We start from the raw sequence: 17603 nt of genomic DNA, 5'->3' as shown, positions 1-17603 counted from the left end.
CCTGAGCTAGAGCAATGGGTTACACCACCTGTGCCTCTCCCATATTTGTCTATGATAAATAATTAGTTTATTGAAAATTATCCTGGCAGGTTCTAAATTGTGATGGTGATCTGTGATATTCACCAGTGAAACCAAATAGAAGCTAATATTATGTTCTATTGGCTAACATTGGCCTATCATTGTTTCAGAATTAGAAATCAATTTAGTGTGTCGGTTGAAGCTCATTAATAAATAAACTTTAAATAAGATAAACTTGATGAGCTTCAACCGACACACTAAATTGATTTCTAATTCTGAAACAATGATAGGCCAGTGTTAGCCAATAGAACATAATATTAGCTTCTATTTGGTTTCACTGGTGAATATCACAGATCACCATCACAATTTAGAACCTGCCAGGATAATTTTCAATAAACTAATTATTTATCATAGACAAATATGGGAGAGGCACAGGTGGTGTAACCCATTGCTCTAGCTCAGGTTCCCTTTTGAAATCTCTCACCTATCTCAATTCTACCTATATGCTCATCAATTAGGAACGGGAGGGGGATATTCAGTTCTAATAAATAAACTTTAAACAAGATAAACTTAGTGTCATAAGTAGGCTTACATTAACACTGCAGTGAAGTTACTGTGAAGATCTCCTAGTCGCCACACTCCGGTGCTTGTTCGGGTATACTGAGGGAGAATTTAGCATAGCCAATGCACCTAACCAGCATGTCTTTCAGACTGTGGGAGGAAACTGGAGCAGCTGGAGGAAACCCATCCAGACACGGGGAGAGTGAGCAGACTCCATACAGACAGTGACCCAAGCTGGGAATCGAACCCAGGTCCCTGTGAGGCAGGAGAGCCACTATGCCTTCCAGTTACCCAAGCCGGGAATTGAACCCGGGTCCCTGGCATTGTGAGGCAGCAGTACTAACTGCTGTGCCACCCATTATTTTAATAAATAGATCCCCCCAAACCATTTTGTCACTACCTCAAGGCAGACGCCCAATTACCTATGGGCAAGAAGCTCTCCTCAAAAATGGGGTGTAGTGTTATGTAAGATGGATATTTACTTCACTTCTTTGTATTGTAATGTGGGCCACTGCTGGTGATTCAGGTTTTCAATTAAGTTTCTTTAGATATCAAATCTTTAGTTCTGAACCTGCACCCCTGCCCTGCCCCTGACCTCACTCTAGGTATGGAGTTGCATCACGATTTGGAGGTGGGATTGAATCAGAAATCCCCAAAAAGTTACCCTCTTTAGGGCAGGTCGGGAGGGGCATGTGCAGTGTTGGTGAGGTTGCTGGGTACTTGGTCAACATTCCCTTTCGCAACACCTCAGACCATTGTTCATTTCTCTTTGTCACAAAATTTTCAATTTTACACAACCATCAGGGCTGACTAAATTGTGCCACACCTTAAACAGTAATAATAATTAGGTGTAAGCCCTGGGCATCGTTCCCTAACCTCTGAGTCAGAAGATCCAGATATTTGAACAAATAATTGAAGGGATGCCACACCATCAACAATATTGTCTTTTGGTATGAGTCATTAGCCTGAGTCTTGCATGTCCAAAGGTGTGGGGTTTAGGTGGATTGGCCATGCTAAATTACCCCTGAGTGACAGGGGGACTGGCTAGGGTAGATGCATGGGGGATAGGGCCTTGGTGGGATTGTATGGCCTCCTTTCACACTGTAGATTCTATGGTTCTATAAGTGGGTATAAAAGGTTGCTTGACACCAAGAAGAGCAAGAAGAGGAGCTCTCCCTGGTGCTTGGGCCAATATTTATCCCTCAGCCATTGTCATTCAGGGCAATTATCTGGTAATTTACCTCACTGCGGCCAGGGGAGCTTACTGTGTGCCATTTGGTTGCCACATTCCCTGTAGCACAGCTGTGTTTATACTTCAGAAAGTACTTCCTTGGCTGTGAAGAATATTGGGGTGTCACAATGACAGGGGCTGTAAGAACCGCAAGTTATTTTTCTTCTTTCATTTTTCCTTCCACCCCCATTAATCTTTTTGACTCTGCAGGTACTCTGACGTTCTTGGCCCTGCCACCTTGGAGGCACTGAGAAAGTAGGAAGATGAAGGCTGAGTTGTCAGACATGAGCCAGTGGAGAGAGGTGGATTTGGAAGAGAAGTGCACCTACATTGTAAACGACCAACCAGCGGACCCAGTGAAATGTGCTGAGATCTCTCTGGCCAGAGCCTCCATACCCCGAAACCTTACCTTCAAGCACACAGTCACCGACGAGGTGAGTTTGGCTGAGCCTAACTAGCCGAATGTTTCAGAATGTCACACAGTAACCTCTCACAAAAATAAACTCAAATTCAGGTAAAACATGCTGCAAGATGTTTATTTCCACTAGATAAGACTCATTTCTCTTTTATCCTTGGGATCGGCCAATGGCAAATCAATATCCATTGCCCCTCCTCTGATGCCCTGAGGTTAAAGCTGCAGTCAAACAGCAAGAGATCCAGGTCGAAATTCACCCTTGACGTGATGGCAATGCAGTGGCATAGTGGTTAGCACTGCTGCCTTATAACGCCAGGGACCCGGATTCCATTCCCAACTTGGGTCACTGTCTGTGTGGAGTTTGCATGTTGTCCCTGTGTCAGAGTGGGTTTCCTTCAGGTGCTCCAGTTCCTCCCACTGTATAAAAATGTGCTGGTTAGGTAGATTGGCCATGCTGAATTACCCCTTAGTGTCAGGGGGTAAATGTATGGGGTTATGAGTAGGATTGTGGTCAGTGCAGACCTGATGGGCCGAATGGCCTCCTTTTGCACTGCAGGATTCTATGAACATTTTCATTGGCTATGGCATGATATCCAAAATATGAGCAACAAATATTGTAGAAAGAGATGACCCAACCAGAGGAAAGATAGAAACAATCTTCTGCAGCGAGTTGTTACGATCAGTAATCCATTGTCTATTAAAGCGGTGGACGTAGGTTGAATAATATCTTTTCAAAGACAATTAGATAAATAGTTGAAAATGAAACAAAATCAGGCTTATGGATAAAGAGGATGAGAGTGGCATTGATTGGGTAACTCCTTCAAAGAGCTGGCATGATGGGCCAAAGGGCTGTATGATTCTGTAATTGCTCTGAGTTTCCATACTGAGTTTAAGTTTATTTATTACTGGCACAAGTGCAATGAAGTTGCTGTGAAAATCCCTAGTTGCCACACTCTGGCGGCTGCTCGGGTACAGAGGGAGAATTTAACATGGCCAATGCACCTAACCAGCATGTCTTTCGGACTGTGGGAGGAAACCAGAGCACTGGAGGAAACCCACGCAGACACAGGGAGAACATGCAGTCACGGGGAGAACATGCAAATTCTGCACAGACAGTGACCCAAGCTGAGAATCAAACCTGGTGTTTGGCGCTGTGAGGCAGCAATGCTAACCACTGTGTCACCGTGCTGCTGACACTTTGGCAGAAAGTCCAAAGAATTTGTGGGAAAAGTCTGCAAGCAGTGTGCTTGAAATTCTAGACATTCGTTTTAATTAATTAAATTTTATATTAATTAATTTAATAAATTAAGTGAATTCAAATTCCATCAGCTGACATGGTGGAACTTGAACCCAGTGGCCCAGAGGATTGGGCTGGGCCTCTGGATTGCTAAATCCAGTAACAATACCTTTATGCCACTATTCCATTATGTTCCAGTATTGAGGAAGTGCACAAACAGATCAGTTATGATCCTATTGAATGGCAGAGAAAGCTGGAGGGGCGGAATGGCCTCCTCCAATTTTGAATGCTCCTCATACAAAACTAGCTCTAAATGGACAATAGCAGGATTAATGTTGGGAATGGAAAAGTATCAAAATGATGCAGAATGAGAGATTGGGCCTGAGGCATGTTACTGAGGCAGTGCAGAGGGAGTTTTATTCTGTATCCAAGCTATAATGTATCTACCCTGGGAATTCATGTTTGGACAGTATGAATGGAACTTCATACTGCGTCAAACCCATGCTATATCTGAGCTTGCATTATTTGGGTAAGTACAGATTCCTGGATCTGTATTTGCAACAGTTTCAAATGCAAGTATCAATTCCGTGGGGAGGGGTGTTGGGCTATGGCAATAAGTGAATTTGAGAGAGTGGTGATTCTTGATATAGAGACTTGATATAGTCTTGATATAGAGTGTGTAGAGATTAGGTTGATTGACCATGCTAAATTGCCCCTTAGTGTCAGGGGGAGTAGCAGGGTGATTACAATGATAGGGCTGGGGTGGGATTGTTGTTGGTGCAGGTTTGAAGGACTGAACAGTCTGCTTTTGTACTTTAGGGATGCTATGAAGTACAGCACAGGCAGTGGTGGATTACCTACCACCCGGACCCCTAGGCTGAGCTTTAGTAAGGCCCCTTGACTTTGACCCCTACCTTGCCCTTCGTTGAATAGAATAAAGTGACGTTAGATAACTTATATCGTAGAACTATGTATGATGTACTACATGTATAATATCGTAAAGTTATATGAATCAATTACAGCCCTTTTATTTGTTTATTTTTCATTTTCTTTACATTTGTTCTTCAAAAAGCTTTTGTGTTTTTTGGTTTACAAAAGTGTCGCCAACAACATGTAAATCAACAGATCGAAGCATCTGATTCAATCTGCATGACTGCCAGCTAAGTTTCTTATCGCTTATTGTTGAGTGCAAATAAATTTTGATTCTTTTCAGTGCCAAAATTTTTGTTTTGCTCTCGGGCCCCTCTCCCTTCTGGGCCGCTAGGCCTAAGCCTACTCAGCCTCATGGTTAATCTGCCACTGAGCACAGGTTAGATACAGAGTGAACATCTTGCATTTGTATAGCATCTTTAATGTAACTAAGTTAGTTCCAAGATGCTTTACAGGGGCATTACCAGACAAAATTTGATACTAATGCAGGAGAGAGAAAGCTTGGTCGGGGAGGTTGGTTTTAAGGAATGTCTTAAATAAGGAGCAGAGCTGTAATGCAAAGAGATTTAGGAAGGCAATTCCAGATCCTAGGGCATTGCCAACTGAAGGCCAGTGGTGAAGGCTATTTCAGAGGGCAGTTGAGAGTTAACCACGTTGCTATGGCTCTGGAGTCACGTGTAGACCAGACCAGGTAAGGACGGCAGATTTCCTTCCCTAAAGGGCATAAGTGAACCGGACAGGTTTTTCCCAACAATTGATAATGGTTTCACGGTCATCAGTAGATTCTGAATTCCAAATTTTTTATTGAATTCAAATGCCACCACCTGGTGGGATTCGAACTCGGGTCCCTAGAACATTCACTGAGTTTCCAGATTAATAGTCTAACAATAATACCTCTAGGCCATTGCCTGCCCTGACATTGGATGTAGAAAATATAAAATATACAAAACACGCACTAACACCTTTTGAGGTTGAATTCTACTCCCCATTGAAAGCTCTTGAGTGCCAGGAAGAGTCAGAAGAGGTTGTGACCAATGTTGAGAGATTGCAATGGGCTTGAAGTTCTCAGAAGTTTGATTGTATCATGAGAAGAGAGCCCCAGTCAGTTGAAGTGTAAACAGGAAGCTGTTCTTTACTTTGAATCCATTTGACTAATCTCACTAATATGGCCCGTCAGTTTTTCTGTTTGGTGGTGTGTGAGCGTGGGGATTTCCTCCACTCACTTCAGCAGTTGCTGCTCTTCAGTTACTGGCAGTGAAGCACTAATAATCTCGCCGTGTTTCCTATTTGCCTATCCATGTAGACCCAATACGTGCTTGACATCAGGCTGGTTAACCAAACACAAGCAGAAAGGAAGAAACAACTTTGCATTTGCTTCACAATCTCGGGACGTTCCAAAACACTTCACAGCCAATCGATTCTGCTCAAAGGGCAGTCACTGCTGTAACTTAGGGAAACCAGGCAGAGAATTTTGACACAGCAAGATCCCACAAACAGTGTATGGCAACCTGCTTATAATGATTTAAGTTGAGCAATAGTTATTGGCCAGGAAACTGGGGAGTCTCCCTTGCTTAGCCTCAAAATTGTGCCGTGGGATCTTCTGCAACCGCTTGAGAGGACAGAGCGCCTGAACTTAAGGCTTCAACTGAAAGGTGGCATCCCAGACAGAGTGGCACTCTCTCTGCACTTCCCTACAAGTGTTGGCCTGGATCACTTGCTGAAGTTCCTAGATTGATTCTTGAACACATGGTCTTCTGACACAGAGATGGCAGTGTGACCTACTTAGACACAACTGACAATCCAACAGAGCTCTTGTCTATCATTTAAATGTAGTACACTGTGCAATGCATCCATCATGTTTAATAAACATGCAGCCTCAGAATAAGTTTACCAACTTTCCAGGATCTTCCTGTGGTCTCTAGGAATTAAAAGTTAATCTCTAAGACATTGCTGCAATCAACCTGGAGAAAAATCATAGAAACATTAAGAAAAGTTGAGTTTTATTCATTTTCTTTGACCGCTCATTTATTGGCTATAAAAAGTTTGGAGTTTGGGGCTCAGGGCTGGAAGTCGTGTAATGAAAGCTTGAGGATTACACACAGAGTTGCTAACCTTACCTCAAACATGGTAAATTACTTGTGACTTCAGAAGTGACAACTGGTTGGAGTCATACCTGTCACAAAGGAAGATGGTTGTGGTTGGAGGTCATATGTCTCAATCCCGGAACATCACTGCAGTAGTTCCCTGGTGTAGTGTCCCAGGCCCAACCATCTTCAGCTGCTTCTTCAATGACCAACTGTTCCCAGAAGGGGGAATGTTCACAATGTTTAGCACCATTCATGGTGCTACAGGTAATGAACAGTCTGCATCCACATGTAGCAACATCTTGACCATGTCCAGGCTTGGGCTGATACGTGGCAAGTAACGCTCATGCCACACAAGTGCCAGGCAATGCCCATTTCCAGCCGGAGGTAACCTAACAATCACCCTTTGACATTCAATGACATTACTTTCACTGAACGCCCCGCTATCGACTTTCTCCGTGTTACCATTGACCAGATTCTGAGTGGACCAACCAAAATAATAGAATGGCTGCAAGAGCAGGTCAGAGGCTGGGAATTCTGCGACAAGTAACTCACATCCTGACTTCCCAAAGCCTGTTCAGCATCTTTTTTTAATTCATTTGTGGGACATGGAGGTTGCTAGCTGGCCAGCATCTATTGCCTATCCCTATTTGCCTTTGAGAAGGTTGTGGTGAATTGCCTTCTTGAATCGCTGCAGTCCATGTTCTGTGGGTTGACCCGCAATGCCGTTAGAGAGGGAGGCTTGGAGAGGAAATTGCAGGCGGTGGTGTTCCCATTTATCTGTTGCCTTTGTTCTCCTAGATGGAAGTGGTCATGGGTTTGGAAGGTGCTGTCTAAGGATCTTTGGTGAAGTGATGCTTAACACTTAACTCAGGAATGTGATGGAATACTTTCCAATTGCCTGGAATGATTGCAGCTGCAATAACAGTCTAGAAGCCCAATGCCATCTAGGATAAAGCAGCCTGCTTGATTGGCAGTTCTTCAACCAACAAACATTCACTCCCTCCGCCACTGATGTATGTACATGTACAGAGCATCCTGCAACAACTCACCTAGACTACTTCGACAGCGCCTTCTAAACCCATGACCTTTGCAATCGAGAAGGACAAGAGCAGCAAATGGGAACTCCACCACCTGCAAGTCCCCCTCCAGGCCGCACACCACCCTGACTTGGAAATATATTGCTGTTCCTGCACTATCACTGGGTCAAAATCCTAGAACTCCCTCTCTATCAGCACTGTGAGTGCACCTACACCACAGGGACTGCAGCAGTTCAAGAAGGCAGCTCACCATCATCTTCTCAAGGAATGATTAGGGATGGGCAATACATGCCAGGCTGGCCAGTGATGACCACACCAAAACTGAAATCCTGTTGATTGCCCACTTCCAATCCAGTCTGTGCCAGTTCTTTGCCCCACACAAGACATTGTTATCTCCTACTTGTTCCCCTGATCTTTTTTAATGTGCCTCTTTTTCAAGCAATTATTGAATTCGTGTTTAAGAGAATTTTTGGTCTTAACAATGTTTTATGACTGACATTCTCACATTCTAGCCACTCTGTTAGTGATAGTTTTTATTTAGGTAAACTAACAATACTTTTGTTAGATTACTGTGCGCAGTTTTGGACTCCTTATGGGAAACTATTGAGGCTTTTCAGAAGCTGCAGTTCCGCTTTACCAGAATGCTGCCTCATCTGAGGGAGAAAAATACAAAGAAAGACTTGAAAAATTGAGCCTTTTCAGTTGGGTCAACACAGATTGAGACAATATGATGAAACATGTTTGAAATCTTGGAAGGATGGGGCAGAAGAGAAAGAAACAGATTGTTTTCAATTGAGGGGTCAGAGCAAGAACCAGTCAGGAGAAGATTAAATGTAAGAGATTTAAAGTTTTTCTAAGTTTATTTATTAGTCACAAGTAGGCTTACAATAACACTGCAGTGAAGTTACTGTGAAAATCCCATAGTCACCACACTCCGGTGCCTGTTTGGGTATGCTGAGGCAGAATTTATCATGGCCAATGCGCCTAACCAGCACGTCTTTCAAACTGTGAAAGGAAACCGGAGCACCCGGAGAAAACCCATGCAGACACAGGAAGAATGTGCAAACTCCATTCAGTGATCCGAGGCCAGAATTGAGCCTTGGTCCCTGGCACTGTGAGGCAGCAGTGCTAACCACTGTGCCACCGTGTCACCCCCAGAGGATGGGTGAAATTTTTTTATCTAGAGAATTAGGAGTCAATGGAATTCTTTTCCAGATTAGTAATTGAGACAGAAGCTGTGCCAACATTCAGGGTTAGGTAAATAGCTCTAATCTTTATTAGTTTTAATAGTTTTAATCTATTTGCTTGCATGGAGGGTAAACACTGTCACGGGCAGCTTTGGGTGAATGACCAGTTTCTGTCTTGTAACATGCATTCCTATATATTTTTGTGATTATTATGTGTCTCACAATCTTCTGAAAGAGTGCTTATTACACACTATATAATTCATTGGATGAAGTCCATATATTGGAGAAATTACTTTTTATGTAAAAAGTATTTACTTTTATGAAAGCAGCACAACCTCTCCAATTACCTCTCCACTTGCCTCTTCTCTTTTTAAGACTCTCTTTAAGATGCATATGCATCTTTCTGACTCTTTTTCTTTAGTCACGCTTTCTGTTTTTGTCCAAGTGTGCCTCTGTGAAGCACCTCTGGGCATTTGTCAACATTAAAGGTGAAGTGTACAGAGAAACATACCTAATGAACCTGCTCTGCGATGGGACAGTGTAGAGGGGGTTTTACTCTGTATCCAACCCTGTGCTATACCCGTCCTGGGAGTGTTTGATAGTGACAGTGTAGATGGAGCTTTACTCTGTATCTAACCCCATGCTGTATCTGTCCTGGAAGAGTTTGATGGGGACAGTGTTGATGGAGCTTTACTATGTACCAAACCCCATGCTGTATCTGTCCTGAGACTGTTTGATGAGGACAGTATAGATGGAACTTTATTCTGTATCTAACCCCATGCTGTATCTGTCCAGGGAGAATTTGATGGGGACAGTGTAGATGGAGCTTTACTCTGTATCTAACCCCATGCTGCATCTGTCCTGGGAGAGTTTGATGGGGACAGTGTAGATGGAGCTTTACTCTGTACCTAACCCCATGCTGCATCTGTTCAGGGAGAGTTTGATGAGGACAGTGTAGATGGAGCTTTACTCTGTATCTAACCCCATGCTGCATCTGTCCTGGGAGAGTTTGATGGGGACAATGTAGATGGAGCTTTCTTCTATATCTAATCTGTGCAGCTCCTGCCCGAGGAACGTTTGAGAGATAGTGAGTGCTCTAAAATAGAAAAAGATTCCATTCACTGAGGACCCTCACCTTTGTTTCTATTTGTTCTTGAGATGTGGACTACATTGGCAAGGGCATTTTTATTAGCCATCCATTATTGACCTAAATCAGAGTAAACTCTGTGTTGGGGGACTGTAAATCTGACTACCTAAGGATGGCAAATTCTCTTCCCTGATGATATTAGTGAACCAAATGATGGCTTGCAAGCTGTTTTTGTTCCATTTTTAGATGATACATTACAGATCTATTTGAACTTCCTTTCATAATTTTCGCTTATGAGATTGTGAATTGATAGCTCCTGTGATGTTAGTCATGTGGCTCAACCACTAGGTTACCCTCTCTTCTAAAAAGGTATTCAATATCATTTTTTAAAAAAATCCAAACTGTATGCAGAGCCCGGTGTGCTGATGAAAGGGCAGGTGCAAAGCCATACCTTTTTTATGGGGAAATTGATATAATCAAATTTCATTCTATCTCACTGTAAACTCCAAATGAGCAATTTCAAATAGTCTGTATATCTAGCAATAGAAAGGCATTAAAATAATATACTAACAACACTTAAGCCCATACAAGGAGAATGGGAGAGAGAATGTCACTCAGTAACTTCCTGGATGTTTAATTTGACGATATTTCCCATTCAAGGTACCAGTTAAAGTTTAAAGTTTATTTATTAGTGTCATGTGTAGGCTTGCATTAACACTGCAGTGATGTTACTGTGAAAATCCCTGAGTCGCCATACTCTGGTGCCTGTTTGGTTACACTGAGAGAGAATTTAGCATAGCCAATGCACCTAACCAGCACACCTTTCGGACTATGGGAGGAAACCGGAGCACCCAGAGGAAACCCACGCAGATACGTTCGTAAGTTCATAAGATATAGGAGCAGAATCAGGCCATTCAGCCCATTAAGTTTGAGCATGGCTGATATGTCCTCATCCCCATTTCCCTGCCTTCTCCCCATAACCCCACATCATATTACCAATTAAAAATGTCTAACTTCTCCTTAAATTTACTCTCTGTCCCAGCATCCACTGCAGCTTGGGGTAGCGAATTCCACAGATTCACAATCCTTTGGAAGAAATTTCTCCTCAATGTGCTACCACGGGCGGCACAGTACCACAGTAGTTGGCACTGCTGCTTCATAGCTCCAGGGACCTGGGTTTGATTGCCGGCTTGGGTCACTGTCTGTGTGGAGATTGCACATTCTCCTCGTGTGTGCGTGGGTTTTCTCCGGGTGCTCTGGTTTCCTCCCACAGTCCAAAGATGTGCGGGTTAGGTTGATTGGCCATGCTAAAAAAATTGCCCCTTAGTGTCCTGTGATGTGTAAGTTAGAGGGATTAGTGGGTAAATATGTAGGGATATGGGGGTAGGGCCTGGGTGGGATTGTGGTCAGTGCAAATTCGATGGGCCGAATGGCTTCTTTCTGCACTGTAGGGTTTCTATGATTTCAATTCTGTTTTAAATTTGTGACCCCTTATCCTAAGAGTGTGACCTCTCATCCTAGAATGCACCACTAGGAAGCATTCGCTCCATTTCTACTTTATCCATGCCTTTATCATCTTGTATACCTCAGTTTGATTTCCCCTCATTCTTTTAAATTCCATTGAGGGTAGGCCTAAACTGTTCAATCTGTCTTCATACGACAAACAGTATCTCTGGAATCAATCCAGTGAATCTTCTCTGAACTGCCTCCAATGCCCTATATCTTTTCTCAAACAAGGGGACCAAAACTGTGCACAATACTTCAGGTGCAGCCTCACCAGCCTTGTATAGTTGTATAGTCTTGGATAGTTGCAACAATACTTTCCACCTTTATATTCTATCCTTTAGCTATAAATACCAAAATTCTATCTGCTTTCTTTATTATGTGCTGTACCTGCATTCTAGTTTTCTGCTGCACATGAATGAGAACACCCAGATCCCTCTGCACCGGAGCAGCCCAACTCTCTCCCCATTTAGATAATAAGTCACCTTCCCATTTTTCTGACCAAAATGCATGACCTCATACTTATCCATGTTAAATTCCATCTGCCACATTTTGGCCCACTCTCCTAACCTTTCTACTTGTAAGGTTCTTAGTTCTTCATTGCAACTTACTGTCCTAGCTATTTTTGTGTCATCTGCAAATTTGGTTTTAGAGCCTTCGATCCAAGTCATTAATATAGATTGTAAATAGCTGGGGCCCAAGGACTGAACCCTGTGGCACACAGCTAGTTACTTCTTGCCATCCAGAATTTTTTTTATCCCGGCTCTCTATCTCCTGTCCATCAGCCAGTCATCTATCCAAGCTAATACATTATCCCCAAACCCATGTGATCCAACCTTGTGGGGAGTACATGAGGACTCCACACAGACAGTGATCCAAGCTGTGAATCAAACCCGAGTCCCTGATGCTGTGAGGCAGCAATGCTAACCACTAAGGATGCATTCAGGAAGCTGCGTGGAAGCTGAATAAAAAAATCATTGCATCAGACAAGCTTTCGCTGATGAAATTCCGTAGAAGTTCTTGGCAGGAATTTAATGTCGCTCCTTATTGGCTTTTCTTAGGAAAAAGGGTTATCTGGTAGATAAATTGATATGACATTGAAAAAATAACATTGGCACATCAATGTTCAGCTTTCAACTGCTCGTAGGAAAATATTGACAGCTGTGAAGTGGGTGGAATATGAACGTAGTTTCCATACGTTTATGGTTTCCCAGGAAGTTTTCCTGCAAAACTGCATGTTTTCCATTTTGAGCTGTGGCTTTGTGTAACCTGGGATCACCTGCAGCTTCTGGCACTTTGCTAAAAGAAACAGTGTCAGTTGACCCCGTGTCTAAATCCCTTCTCTCGCAGCGGGGTTTGGATTGTTATTCAATTCCTTTAAGCTATCTTGTAATTATATAATGTCTTTAACATTGTAAAACATCGCAGGGCATTTCAGAGGACTGGCACCAAGCTAAAGAAGGTATTCAGACATGTTGGTCAAAGAGGTTGGTTTTCCAGAGCGTCTTAAAGGAGGAAAGAGCGATGGAGATGTGGAAAGCTTTCTGGAGGGGAATTTTGTTTTTATCTCACTCGGACATGGGCATCGTTAGCTGGCCAGCATTTATTACCCATCCCTAGTAGCCCTTAGAGAGTAGCTGAGAGTCACCCACATTGCTGTGGCTTCTGGAGTCACATGTAAGCCAGATCAGGTAAGGATGGCAGATTTCCTTCCCTAAAGGACACTAGTGAACCAGATGGATTTTTACAACAATCGACACTGGTTTCAGTAGATTCTTAATTCCAGATTTTTTTTTGTTGAATTCAAATTCCATTGTTTGCCATGGCGGGACTTAAACCCTGGTTGCCAGAACATTGGCTGTGTTTCTGGATTAATAGTCTAGCAATAATACCACTAGGCCATCGTCTCCCCTGCAGAGCTCGGGGACCTTGTAGCCAAAGGCATAGCTGCCAATAGTGGAGCAATTAAAGTTGGAGATCCACTTTGGAGGCGGAGGCAGCTGCAGGAGATTTTGGAGAGCGAAAGGGTCGAGGGGATGGAGGGATTTCAAAACAGAGGTGAGAATTTTAAATGTGAAGAATTGGCAGAACGGGGGCCAATGGATACCAGTGAGCACTGTGCTGATGTGGGTGCGAACTTGGTGTGAGTTAGGACACAGTAGAATTACTTGGAGTTGACAGAGTGGAAGATGAGAAGCCAATGTAGAAAGTCAACAAGGAGTGTCAGATCGTTGACTTCCTGCTCACCTCTTTTTCTACCTTTAGCCATATGTTGGACAGTACTCATCCAGCAGGTATCCAGATACATCTTGTGCATTACATTGGATACTTGAAAGCCCAATTGAAACAAAAATATGTGCAGTGCCATAGATATCTAGGCCAAGAATTTGCAATCAGAGAGACTTAACAATCTCACTGTTTATAAAGCATGCCAGCCCTTCAATTGAAGAGATCTTGAATTCCCCTTTTGTCTTTTGTCCCTAATCTCTTGTCATCAGTCATCTAATTCTCCCTGCACATGTTTGATCAATGAAATCTTCCGTTTGTCAACACCACATGAATGTTGCAAAATGCAATGATTATGGTCCTTATCTCATTGTCGGAATAGAAATAAATCTTAGGCAGAAATGTATAGTTAGTGAAGTCTCACAACACCAGGTTAAAGTCCAACCAGTTTATTTGATAGTAATCCCACAAGCTTTTGGAAACGGTGTTTCTTTGTCAGGTGTGGGGAAGGTTCTGATCAGAGAAGGGCATATAAAGTCACACACAGTTTACAGAATACTGATTAGAATGCAAGTCTTTACAGCGAACCTGCTATTCAAGTCTTGAATAGCAGGTTAGCTATAAAGACTTGCATTCTAATCAGTATTCAAGTCTTGAATAGCAGGTTAGCTGTAAAGACTTGCATTCTAATCAGTATTCTGTAAACTGTGTGTGACTTTATATGCCCTTCTCTGATCAGAACCTTCCACACACCTGATGAAGGAACACCATTTCCAAAAGCTGTGGGTTTACTATCAAATAAACTGGTTGGACTTTAACCCGGTGTTGTGAGACTTCTTACTGTGTTTATCCCAGTCCAACACTGGATTCTGCATCATAGTTAGTGATACTGCATTGACAGCTCCTGGTACTCTCTGCAGAATACTGAATCTCACTGACCCAATTGATCTGAACATGAGCTGGGACACATGCTGGGTTGGCCAATGTAAAGTTTATTTATTAGTCACAAGTAAGAACATAAGAACATAAGAAATAGGAGCAGGAGTAGGCCATCTAGCCCTTCGAGCCTGCCCCGCCATTCAATAAGATCATGGCTGATCTGTCGTGGCTCAGTTCCACATCCCTGCCCTCTCCCCATAACCCTTAATCCCCTCTCTTATCAAAAACCCATCAACCCGCGTCTTAAAAATATTTAGCGAGGCAGCCTCCACCACTTCAACGGGCAGAGAATTCCAGAGATTCACCACCCTTTGAGTGAAGAAGTTCCTCCTCAACTCCGTTCTAAACCGCCCCCCCTTTATCTTGAGGCTGTGCCCCCTAGTCCTACTGTCCTTTCTGAAAGGCTTATATTAACACCGCAATGAAGTTACTGTGAAATTCCCCTAGTCCTCACATAATACACCTAACCAGCATTTCTTTCAGAATGTGGGAGGAAACCAGAGGAAGTCCACGTAGACATGGGCAGAAAGTGCAAACTATACATAGGCAGTGACCTAAGCCAGGAATCGAACCTGACGCTGTGAAGCAGCAGTGCTAACCACTGTGCTACTGTGCTGCCCCAATGTAGTAGCAAATAACTTCTAAAGCTGTGTCTAAGTGGGATGTAAGAGGGGGTGCCTGCAAATCCCACAGCAAGACTGGCTGTGTAGAGAAAGAGAGAAATGAATAAAAGGAGAAATGAATCATGAAAAAAGAGATGTAAGAAAAATCCATTCTGCAGTATTTGAAGAAGGGCTTAGGTGTTCTCCTGGTGTCCTGGATAATATTTATCTCAACTAACATAACTAAAGCAGACTATATGACAACGATTGCCGCTTGTTGGACCTTGCTGTGTGCAAGATCGCCATCACGTTTTCTACATTACAGAATGTCTGCTTCAAAAGTACTTCCTCCTGCAGGTAACAAGCCCCAAGAGAGCGGCACAGTGGTTAGTACTGCTGCCTCACAGTCCCAGAGACCTGGTTTCAATTCCAGCCTCGGGACACAGTCTGTGTGGAGTTTGCACATTCGCCCTGTGTCTGCATGGGTTTCCACTGGGTGCTCCGGTTTCTTCCCACAGTACAAAGATGTGCGGGTTAGGTTGATTGGCCATGCTAAATTGACCCTAGTGTCAGGGGGATAAGCAAGGTATGGGAATAGGGCCTGGATGGGATTGTGGTCAGTGCAGACTTGATGGGCTGAATAGCCTCCTTCTGTTGTAGGGATTCTATGAAATTGGGCCTTGGTAGCCCTGGGCCTGCATTGGATTGGTCCGTGATTATGTTTGGCCAAGTACCACAGTGGTTTGCCACTGTCTTCTGAGGTATTGCTAATCAGAAAATTCTCCCACTCTGTCACTGGGTGAATTGGGAGGATTTGCGGGCCGATAATCAAATCTATTTAGCCATGTTATGAACACGCCTCCCGTGCCCATCAAGTCCCAGAGTGGGACTTGAAGCCAGAGCTTCTGGCCCAGCAACAGAGATAATATCAAAGTGTTGCAAGACCTCCTGTTTAAAAGTGTTTCATCGGTTATAAAGCAGTGTAAAGAATGTCTGAGGCACTTTAGAAATGCAAGCAGTTCTCACTCACTCATTCTTTCCTCCCTCCCCTCCTTTGATCCTTATCAGAAAGCCCCAACATTTTTTTTCGGTCTGGTCCAACTATCAAACAAATACTTCATACTAAAAACTTAACACCACAATGCTGACGGCTGTGGTTAAAAATGAAACGGAAGTCTGGAATGTGCCTATGGTATTCTATTCTGAGTTCCTGATTAATGAGTCATCGATTAAAGGGAAAAGGTTTACTTATTCACGGACTCTTTGTTATGCAACCACACCGAGGTTGTGACTCAGCTCTTTTGTGTCTCCTCAACTACTTAAGCGTCCACTTGTTTTTTGTGAATTGTTAACTTCAGTTCACTGAGAGAGAGTTTTGGAAATGATGATTTCAATTTCTGCTGTGCGCACTGGGTTGCCAACTCTGGCTGCATGCCTTCGTGGAGGCTTCATCACATAACCTCCCTCCCTCGAACTGTACCGACTTGATTTGATTTGATTTATTATTGTCACACCTATCAACATACAGTGAAAAGCTTTGTTTCTTGTGCGCGTTTACCAATGTAGTGGGTGGCACTCTGCCAGGGGGGAATGTGCACATAAATGGCAGCCACCACATTGGATGCTTCAGCAGGCATTGTGGACCTGTCGCATGGACACAGAATCAATGTGTTTCAAAGCCCTGATCTTCTGGGGGAGAAGAAGGGATGGTGAATAGGGAAAATGGAGTGAGAGAAACAATGAACAGAAAGGCTGAAAGAAAGACAAAGATGCAAACAGTATTCTCTGTTGCTTTGTTGAAACATATTTATTCTCTACTACTGCTAATTGCAGACACCTTGGGTGGGTATGCATGGGTTTTAAGCGAGTGAAGAAGTTGCCCTTTTAGTCCAACCAAATTATAGAATGATACAGCATTGGCGGAGGCTATTTGGACTATCATGATAGTACTAGCTCTTTTAACAATCAGTTTCACCTCTCACTCTTTCCACTGTGGCCCTTTTTTCCAAGTAATTATCCAGTTCCCCTTTGGAAGTTATTATTGAATCTGCATCTAGCAATTTTTTGGGCAATGTATTCCAGATCACAACTCATTTGATTTAGAAAATCCTCTCTCACCCCCCACAGTTATTGTAAATTTGTGTCCTTTGGTTACTAGCCCTTCTGTCAGTGGAAACCATTTGTCACTATTTAGATTATCAAAAGTTCTCTTAATTGTCAGCACCCCTGTTAAATCTTCCTTTAATCTATCATCCATGGTGGACAATTCCAACATCTCTTGTTACTCCACATATTCCAATCGCCATATTCCTGGTACTATTTGGTAAATCTTCAGTGGACCTCTTTCCTAAAGTGTGTTGCCCAGAATTGAATACGCTACCCAAGGTAAAGTATAAACAGTGATTTATTAAAGTTTAGCCTGTATGTTTCTGTATTCTACATTTCTAGGCATAAAAAGCTGAAACTGTGGGCTTTCTTAAACATCTATATTTCAAAACAATTGGAGAAACAGTCCCGGACACCTCCCTAACACCTCTACTTTC

General features: G+C 43.1%; 1 protein-coding gene across 1 annotated transcript in view; it reads left to right on the top strand.

The window, feature by feature from the left end:
* The window catches only part of prdm1b (PR domain containing 1b, with ZNF domain), a 57637-nt gene that overhangs the window by 6806 nt on the left and 33228 nt on the right, over positions 1-17603 (top strand). Inside the window, exon 2 of the mRNA XM_080211303.1 lies at positions 2021-2244. Coding sequence (XP_080067429.1) covers positions 2074-2244 — 171 coding nt within the window. The 5' untranslated portion in view covers positions 2021-2073. The remainder of the gene's footprint in view (positions 1-2020; positions 2245-17603) is intronic.

Source organism: Carcharhinus amblyrhynchos, chromosome 24 (genome assembly GCF_965287045.1).
Source record: "Carcharhinus amblyrhynchos chromosome 24, sCarAmb.v2.hapA, whole genome shotgun sequence".
Taxonomy (NCBI): Eukaryota; Metazoa; Chordata; class Chondrichthyes; order Carcharhiniformes; family Carcharhinidae; genus Carcharhinus; species Carcharhinus amblyrhynchos.
This window is presented reverse-complemented; position numbering and strand designations above follow the sequence as displayed.